Raw genomic sequence first — 9525 nt, 5'->3', positions numbered from 1 at the left:
CGATTTCCGGAGTGAGAGCTTCCGTTTCCGGACCGAGCAGCCCGAGGGAACGGAGGGAGAAGAGTCGTGCGCTGTTTCCGCGTCGGTGGCTGTGAGGGGCTGGAGGCGCCGCGGCCTCCTCCTCCTCCTCCTCTTCCAGGTACCGCCTTCTACCGGGGAAAGGGAGGCCTCCTCCCGCCACGGAAGGCAGCGCTTCTGCCTCTTCGCCATCACTGGGTCGTCACTTGATGAGAACAAGAACCACGGCGGGCGGCAGCAGCAACAGCAGCAATAAGTGTTGGTTGTTAAAGTGGGGTGTTTAAAATGCGCCTGCTCTGCTAGGGCTTTCATGTGAGGAACAGTCGTGCTATTGAAACGTGGTAGTTCTAGTATGGAAATGTTCTTGTTTATATCCCGCCTTTTCCCCAGGCCTGGACTCCAGGTGCCTTACCCAAGTCAAAGCAGCACAGATATAATACAAAAAGCAAAACACGTGTGAAAGGTAACAGTTAAAAAGTTACTGAACCCTAAAACAATATTTTAAAAAATCTATTACAATGCATAGCTGCCAAGTTTTCCCTTTTCTCGCGAGGAAGCCTATTCAGCATAAGGGAATTTCCCTTAAAAAAAGGGAGAACTCGGCAGCTATGTTACAATGCTGTTTTACTGCAGACTCCGCTAGCCCGGAAGTAGTGCCTCGGGCTGGGGGCTTTGCTTCGGGATTAAGAGCAGAGGTCGCTTGCCGGCGGCGCAGCGGCAGCGGGGGCCCCATTGGCTGGGGTGGTGCCTCGGGTTGGGAGTGGTTTCAGGTTGGGAGCGGACCTCCGGAACGAATTAGGTTCTTAACCCGAGGTACCACTGTATATAAATACCTGAAATAAATAAAATAAATGTCCAAGCAGGAAGGTATTCGCAGGCAGGAATTAACCATTGAATGACACACACATTCATTGTTACACGGAGGCGGCTTTCTAATCTACCACATGACCACCTTTGCATTTGTGCCAGATGCGACCTGTCTAGCATCTACAGAAGGCTTTTCCATTTGCCATAAATTATAACAACTTGGGGGCAATGGAAACATGATTAAGTAAAGAGTTGTCCAGAAGAACAATCAAATTTCAGGCATGTTAAAGGAAAAACAAAATAGCATTTCAATTAGCTGCTACTCTAATGCTGAAGTGGTGGCAAACTGAAAATTAACATTTGGCTGGCTCCAATTTGATAAAAATTATTCAGAGTAGGGTGAGTCATTAAAGTAATCAATACAAACTCCTTCCTTATCAACTAAATAATTCATTTGCAGGTGAAGTGACCTGCCTAGAGATGTGAAGGGCCGGAAAAAATTCGGAGAAAAACCTGGGTTTTTTTCATTTTTTCCCTGAAGGCTTTTTTTTTCTTGAAAAATTGAAAAATTGAAGAAATAACAAGTAGATTATGGAATATTTTATTTTAACATGACAACTAAAATATTTTAAGATAAGGGGTTCAAATATTTTATAAATCATTTTTAAAAATTATGTATGGTATCAGATTATTCTAATTTCTGTGAGGACGAGCAAGTCCTAGGTTACAAACTGAATTCTCCAATGCAAGAACAAGATATATTTCTTCCTTTAGGAGGTGCTGTTGTCACCAGAAAAGAAAAAGGTTTCAGTTTTGTTCTTGCATGTGTGTGGTATGCATTGGTTCTGTTCCTCTTCACTAGGCCTCAAAGCACTGGAAGAAAATATAGAGCAACAAAAAGGGCCTTCAAGTATATGTGTTGCTGTGGCAATCAGAGAAGTGTTATGAAAGACAAAAAGAAATGAAAATATTTTAAACATTAAATGCTGTAAAACAGTCTTTAAAAAGTGAAATAAACTAATTTAAGCATATAGTATAAAGCATATAAGCATAAAGTGGTTAACAGACCACACACATCAGTGTGAGGAAATACATAAGGTCTCGTGGGCAAAACATGGGAGGTGGAGTAAGCATGTTGCATAGCAAACAATGATGAATGACAAGTTAAATTTCGTGTGCACATGAAAGCTCATACCTATGACAAGTGCTACTGGAAGGAATTTTTTGTTTTGACTATGTCAGACCAACACGGCTACCTACCTGTAAAGTGTGAACTTACACAGCATGCCCTTCCACCTCACCAAAGCCTGGAGTTTGACCTACTGGTCACTCTAGGGGGGGGGGGAACCACCCAGAAAATCTACCTCACGAGTTGTTGTGAGCCTATATTATAGAAGAAGATGGTATATAAATTTGTAGAAATAAATGTTGGAGTTCGTTTGGCACCTTAAAGGCTGCTAGGCCTTATTGTGGCAGAAGTGTTTCATGGGCGAGAGGAGTCCCCTTCATCAGCTGTATGAAGTGTTGTTTTCAGTTGGCAGGCCAGGGGCATGGAAGCAGCGCTGCCAAATGGCTGTGGTATGCAAGCAATACAGTCTGTGACATCTTTTTAGAACTCAAACAAATGTAAACTGCCCTGTGATCTTTGGATGAAGGGTGGGTTGCAAATTTATTTAAATAATAATAATGATAATTTGAAAAGCAAGATACTGCAGGAATCAAATTAGCATCACAAAGCCAGGAAGCTGGTTGGATCACCAATTTAGTGCCATAGAGACTAGTCCCTGTGCTTGTCTAGACTTTGCCTGGAAGTGTCACAAACTGTACTTCTTTCATTTTATGGCCTTCTGGTTCCTCTGCTGACTTTTTTCTCTTTAGCATGTGCATATGTAGTGTGTGTATCTGCTAACTAAGGATAAAACTTCCTGGATTTGGCAAAATGGAAATCTTCCAAGGCCGTGTTCCATCCCTGTGAAAAATATTTGTTGATGTTTAGTCACAGGAATAATTTTGTTAAACCTGGGGAGTTTGTATGGTTTTTGCTATTTTACAGTGAAAATTTTGTTACTTTACATGTTTTGTTATTTGCATTATCAGCCAAGTACTTAAGAATTAAATCTGTGGCTCAGCTCTGAATGTTCTTTATGTTTTTTTATGGCTTATGGGCAGCTTAACTAAACAAATAAAAGTAATACACCTAAAAAACCTTAAGCTGTAGACAAGCTATGTTTGCTTCCAAGCTATTTCTTTCTATTTTTTGTAATTTTTATCATTTTTGTGGCCAGTTTGTTAACTTGCATTTCTTTGGTAGCTGGAAGTTCTCATCACACTTTGTTCAAATGCTCCCTGTCTAGGTCATTAATTGTTATGCTGGATTTCCTAGGCTTTTGGTGAAAGTTGCAGCAGTTTCAGATCTGTGGATGGTCAACAACGGTTTTCTGCCCTTCTCATGAGCCATGGCCTACCAGCTCTATAGAAATACCACGCTGGGGAATAGTCTTCAGGAGAGCCTAGATGAGCTCATACAGGTAGACAGTAGACTTTTATGCCCTTGTAAGCCTGAACAGCCCAGTGCTGAACTTACACCAGGGTTACGTTCTGGCCCCCTGGCCACATAAGTGGAATGAGCATAAGTGGGGAGCACCCTGCTGCACCTCCAGCTCACAAGGAGACTTTCCTCAGACCCCCAAAGGGAGTATCCTCTTCAGGATCCTGGAATGCTCTCCTCATGAGCCAGAGGTGCAGCAGAGCTTTGTTGAGGCTCTTCGGGTCTCTCCCACACTTCCAGGTTTCTGGCACTGTACAGTGGTGCCTCGCTAGACGAAATTAATTCGTTCCACGGGTCTTTTCTTATAATGAAAAATTTGTCTAGCGAATCCCATAGGAATGCATTGAAATTTTCTGAAAATTTTTTTGCCCATAGGAACGCATTAATTGAATTTCAATGCATTCCTATTGGAAACCGCGATTCGCTAGACGAATTTTTCGTAAAACGAATTCGTCTACCGAGGCAACCTCCGCTCGAAAAATCCTTTCGTTAAGCGGAAATTTTGTTAAGCAGGGCATTCGTTAAGCGAGGCACCACTGTACATGACTTAAATGCACGTAAATAGTGGGATGGCTGTACAAGCCACAACAGATATTCAAAATATGACTGAATAAATTGTAACATAGTGTTTATTTGCTCTTTACCCCTCCCCTGATGAAACACATCAGTGTAATGGTAAGAGGAAATCACAAAGGAAGATGGTCCTTCTAACTTTTCAGTGCAACCCTAACATTTAGCAAACTCCATGCCAGAAATCAAATGCTTATTTGCTAGTCTGGAAAAACTGAAGATGGGCAGAATACCCATGCTAAGACACACACAGACCTGACTGAAATATGTTAAGAGGGTAGCTAATTTTTGTATTGGTGTTCAGGTAAATATGGAAAATTGTTGGGGCTCTACTGGTTAGAATTTAACAAGGGGATTTTCTATCTGTTGTTAGAATTGTGAAAGCATAATTTTTTTTATTTTTGCTCAGGCCTTTTTAATTGGATTGGTGTAACTGAGAACAGTCAGTCTGCTCTGTTAGGATTGTGTTGTTTAGATAATGGTTTAACATTTTTGTTTAAAGTGTTGTATGATTTTATTGTTGCTATGTTGTCCATTGTGTCCTACCCTAGGATCATTGATTTGGTGAAGGGCAGGCTAGAAATTGAAATAATAAATTAATAAAGGAATTTTATAGTGCTGATTACAATGTTTCTATGTAATCAGAACTTGTTATAACTTAAGATTTTGGAGATATGAGCTTGTATTCAATATTGAATGTAATTTATCCTCAATGCGGAATGTTTTTATTTTCCCTCTCCCATTTCAGTCTCAGCAGATCACCCCCCAGCTTGCCCTTCAAGTGCTACTTCAGTTTGACAAAGCTATCAATTCTGCATTGGCACAACGGGTCAGAAACAGAGTCAATTTCAGGGTAAGAAAGCTAAATGCTAATGAAGAGTAGCTAATGGCTTCTAGCATTTACGGTAACTTTTGCTGACTTAAAATGGGTGCAGACTTCTTTGACTCCAACTTGCAAGGTCTTCCTCTGAAGCAAGTTGGTATGGAAAATCTTCCAAGTTTTTTTAAAAAAATTAATGTTAGGAATCAGCAAAAATGTGGACTCAGAAGAATATATACTTTGATGTTCTAATGCAGTGCAAAACTGGAGGAGGCACCTTGCTTATTTTTTTCTATATGTTGACATTATTTTTCCCTGATTTTAAAAAAAAATGTGGTTTAGTGTTTCATGTGAGCCATCTTGGAAGGATTTATAAAAGGTGAAATATATGATCTGAAAAGAAACCAGCATATGGACTTTGTGTCCTGAAAGGCAGATATAAATCATTATAACAAATTAGTTATAAAATGTTGGTGGCAGGACATGCAGCAGTAATGCAAAATTTCAAATAACTGGGTTAGCTTTGCTGTATGCCCAAGGGCTGGACTGTGCATTTAAGTGGCCGGGGTGTCGAGATCTAATTGTACTTCTCAGTCTGGCATTTGGCTATTCTAATTCTCTCCTTTATTCTGTGTGGGTACTTTTTTTCCTTTAAGCCTACCACAAGGTGGCACAAGAAGCACGCCCTTCAGAATTACTCTGAGGCAAGTGGGTGGCACAAAATATGAGTGAAACAATTCCAAAGAAGTTTTTCTTGAAGTTACTTAGGTGTTCTTTTTTCTCTCTCTTCCTTCTCCTGTTCGCTCCTGAAGGGCTCCCTGAACACATACAGATTTTGTGACAACGTTTGGACATTTGTACTGAATGATGTTGAATTCAGAGAGGTCACTGAGCTTGTGAAAGTGGATAAAGTGAAAATAGTAGCCTGTGATGGGAAAAGTAAGTTCTGGAATGTGATGTGTGTGAAGATGCTGAGATCAAGTGGCAGAGTAGCAATAGATTACTTTTTTTTAATGCACAAGAATTACACCCGTAGGCAAAGCCATGAGTCTTTGATGAGAAAATTTTGCACAAAGCATATGAAAGGCTTTTTCTCCCTCCCCTTAAAGTATCCTAAAAGACATTTGGCCCATTGTTTGGCGGTGGTGGTGCCACCCCACTCATGAAACTGCCTTTCCTTGGTAGCACAGATGGTCATGACACTAATGGGCTTCTGGTACGTGATGAAAATTTACTGACCAACCAACCATTCAGAGACTATGTTTGGTTTAATTTCAGTTATTTCAGCCTCTAAACTTCTTACTTCACACTTCTTGTTTTTGTTTTACTGGTGGTTTTTAATTGTATTTTGATTGTATTTTGACTCTCTTTGATAGTTTTATTTTGATGTAAGCTTCTTTTGGGGTCATTTTTGAGTACTGTATATGTGTTGCATTAGAACACAAAATAAAATAAGACATGGCTATTTTGGCTCTTGAATTGAGCTTTTCAAATGAGAGAGTTACTCTGTCACCTGCCCTGTAAGTCTCAATTAAATGGGATTTTCTACCAGGGCAGGATTTTATGAAGAAAGGATGTGTTTGGGTTTTCACCTGATAAAAAGTAACAAATGCATCTTTGTTGCTGTTTATATCCCACATGCTTTTATTTCATACAAGTTATATACCGCTTGACTGTAGAAAACCCCAAAGCAGTGAACAAGCTATAACTTCTCAACCAAGGTTGGCTTACAATTAAAAGCCATCACGAGGGGTACTAAACATTAGAGATGTGTGTGTAGCTCTTTCTTCTGGCCTCTGGCAGCTGGTGTAATAGTCCATCCAGCTCTAGATTTTTCCCTCCAGAGAAAGGCGGCAAAAGTATCTGCAGGTGGGGCAGGGGGTTGGCTGATGGTCAAAGGGCCAGGCCACAAACAACACCTCATCATTTCATTAGTGAAATGCCCTTTAGCCACAATGGGTATTTGTTATGTAATTGCTGTGTGTGTCTAACGCTGTTTGGAAGCAGAATTTTAAGTGTTTACACCGCGCTGCTGCAAATAAAGGATGTGTTGCCTGCCTATGAAGGCCTGAAAGCCAACTGGTTTGGGGCAATGGATTTCTAGAGTCTATGTGGAAAGGCCATAGCTTAGCAGTAGAACATCTGCTTTGAATGCAAAAGATCCTAAGCACACAGCATCCTAATCCACAGCACCTCCAGTTAGGCCTGGGGATATACCATCTGAAACTTTAGAACTAGTCTGCTGCTATACAGTGTAGACCAGGAACCAACCTGTGGCCCTCCTCGTGGCCATGCTGGTTGGGGCTGATGGGAGTTGGAGTCCAACAACCATAGGTATAGACAGTGCTCAGCTTTGTGGACCAATGGTCTGAATTGGTATAAGGTAGCTTTCTGTTTAAATCAGCCCTTTATTCAGGACCTCAAGGGTTAGAATCTCTTTATTTTTAGAGGAAGGACCCTAGAGTAGAATAGGGGTAGACAACATGGTTCCTGCTAAGTGTTGTTGGACTCCAACGCTCACGAGCCCCGGGCAGCATGGCCATAGTCAGTGATTATGGGACTCATAGTCCAAAATATCTGGAGGGCACCACGTTGCCTGTCCCTGGACTAGGGCATATGCTTTGTATGCAGAAGGTCCCAGGTTCAGTCCCAGCATCTCCAGGTGTAGGAGAGAGAAAACTCCTGTCTGCCGTGTCCTTTTTAAAGCAGGAGTGGGGAACCTCAGGCCCTATATAGCCCTTGGGACTCTCCCCAAGCCACACCTCTCTGCAGCCATTCACCAAGACCTTCTGGGGTACATTTGCCTGCCTGGAATATGTCCTTGAAGTGTGACAACGCCTCTTGCTTGCCTGGATGGAGAGATGAGTGTATAGGTACAGAAATCTCTCAACTTCTACATGGATGGAATGTGACATATTGTACAGAGGAGAAGCTTCCATGCATTGTTCCACCTACATATGCTTCTGGCCCCACCCACTAATGGTATGTGCTGCCCACCCCACCCCAGAAAGCTTCCCTTCCCCTGTGTTAAAACAGGGAAGCAGGGGCTGACTAAAAAGTTGGCACCCTTGTATCTTAACAACATTGCCTCTTGAAGGATCTTCTTACTTACAGACTTAAGTGCCTTCTTTATTGCACATGAATGCAATTTTTGTAACTTGCTGGTGCAGTGTTAGGTACTGAAGAGTTTCAGAAGGGTGTGGTGCAGTCAACAGCCCAAGAGATAATGAGAGTGAGCCAGTGTTACTGATTGCAGTGTTTCCTCTCTAGCTGCCTTCTGTTCAAAACTGGCTCCATCCATATGAAAAACTTTGTCTATGAAGTTTGTATGCTTTGCATAAGGAATGTCCCAAATTCAGTTCTTGGCATCTCAGCCTGACTCCCTGAAATCTTTTGCAACTGGCAAGACACCTGGAGAGATGCCAAGCACATGCAACAATTCTTAGATATATGGCTCAATGGCCTAACTCTCAGGGTAGGGTTTAGAATGAAATCAGTGAAAAGAATAATGTAAAAATTAGGCACAGATCTCTTAGTTTCATTCAGGATTCACAGAAGGCTTGTGGAGCTAACAGAAGTTGGAGAATTGCTCATAAAATTTGTGAGATCTCATTTTGGACTTGGAGTTGTCTTTAACAGCAGTGTCCTGTTTTAAATTGCCTTCTTCTCACTTCCAGATACTGGTTCCAATGCTGCAGAGTGAAGAGGAAGATGGGCCCCTGTGCCAGCAATGTCTTTAAGAGGCTGCAATTCTGAGAGGAGGGTGGCCAAAGAGTGTGTGGGTGACTATTTTAATGAAGCAGATATGAGTGATCCATGCTGGAATGCCTTGTGGAACTGTCTTGGCAGAAGCTCTGTAAAGCATCTTTTGAGTTCACCTAAGACATGAAGACTAAGAATATTGCTTTTTTTAAAAGAGAGAGAAACAAAAAAAATAAGGATGAAATGCTGTTGCTTTTTGGTTCATCAAGGTAACCTCTCCAATAAACATTTTATTTAAAACTTTTAGATGAGTGGTAAGAAGGCCTGTGTCCTTTTCTTCTGTGAATAGGAATCCCTGGATGGGTTAAAGCAGGCATGTCAAACCTGCGGCCCTCCAGATGTTTTGGACTACAATTCCCATCTTCCCCAACCACTGGTCCTGCTAGCTAGGGATCATGGGAGTTGTAGGACAAAACATCTGGAGGGCCGCAGGTTTGAAATGCCTGGGTTAAAGGAATCTGCTATCTTGTGTATATACAGTCAACAATGTATATAATGCCGAAGGATGCCCCACATTGTAATTAGCTGGGAATGTACACAAATTGAGAAATTCTGATGTCACAGAAGGCAGACTTGTTAAACTCTAAAGCTTCTAAAGTTATTCTAGTTCTGTATTTTACCAGAACATATGGTGCAAACAGGCTTTGCTAGTACAGTCATACCTCGATTTAAGTACGCCTCGGTTTGAGTATTTTCAGTTTAAGTACTCTACAGACCTGTCTGGAACAGATTAATCCACTTTCCATTACTTTCAGTTGGGAAAGTTCGCTTCAGGTTAAGTACGCTTCAGGTTAAGTACGGATTTCCGGAACCAATTACACTCATACCTCGGGTTAAGTACGCTTCAGGTTGAGTACTTTCAAGTTAAGTACTCCACGGACCCGTCTGGAACGGATTAATCCACTTTCCATTACTTTCAATGGGAAAGTTCACTTCAGGTTAAGTACGCTTCAGTTTAAGTACTCCACGTACCGACTGGAACAGATTAATCCACTTTCCA

The 9525-nt window shown here is 41.5% G+C and overlaps 1 protein-coding gene across 7 annotated transcripts; it reads left to right on the top strand.

The window, feature by feature from the left end:
- Positions 1 to 23: 23 nt before the first annotated feature.
- On the top strand, positions 24 to 8771 carry GTF2A2 (general transcription factor IIA subunit 2). Of its 7 annotated transcripts, none has more exons than XM_035132069.3 (5): positions 24 to 139; positions 3209 to 3353; positions 4692 to 4796; positions 5576 to 5702; positions 8441 to 8771. In XM_035132069.3, the coding sequence occupies exons 2-5, from the start codon at positions 3282 to 3284 to the stop codon at positions 8464 to 8466; spliced, it is 330 nt and encodes a 109-aa protein (XP_034987960.1). In that variant the 5' UTR covers positions 24 to 139; positions 3209 to 3281; the 3' UTR covers positions 8467 to 8771. The 7 variants fall into 7 exon arrangements, with proteins under 7 accessions (XP_034987960.1, XP_034987961.1, XP_088512830.1 ...); XM_035132070.3 differs by having other exon boundaries at positions 3180 to 3353; XM_088656704.1 differs by having other exon boundaries at positions 24 to 276.
- The last annotated feature ends 754 nt before the right edge of the window (positions 8772 to 9525 follow it).

Source organism: Zootoca vivipara, chromosome 13, assembly GCF_965207765.1.
Source record: "Zootoca vivipara chromosome 13, rZooViv2.hap1.1, whole genome shotgun sequence".
Lineage (NCBI taxonomy): Eukaryota > Metazoa > Chordata > Lepidosauria > Squamata > Lacertidae > Zootoca > Zootoca vivipara.
This window is presented reverse-complemented; position numbering and strand designations above follow the sequence as displayed.

Bases quoted from the DNA above. Each gene is read 5' to 3' on its own strand.
- GTF2A2 (XM_035132069.3), top strand. From the start codon at position 3,282: ATGGCCTACCAGCTCTATAGAAATACCACGCTGGGGAATAGTCTTCAG. The intron at 3,354-4,691 runs GTAGACAGTAGA...CTCCCATTTCAG, and splicing joins GCCTAGATGAGCTCATACAG to TCTCAGCAGATCACCCCCCA. The intron at 5,703-8,440 runs GTAAGTTCTGGA...TCTCACTTCCAG, and splicing joins AGTAGCCTGTGATGGGAAAA to ATACTGGTTCCAATGCTGCA.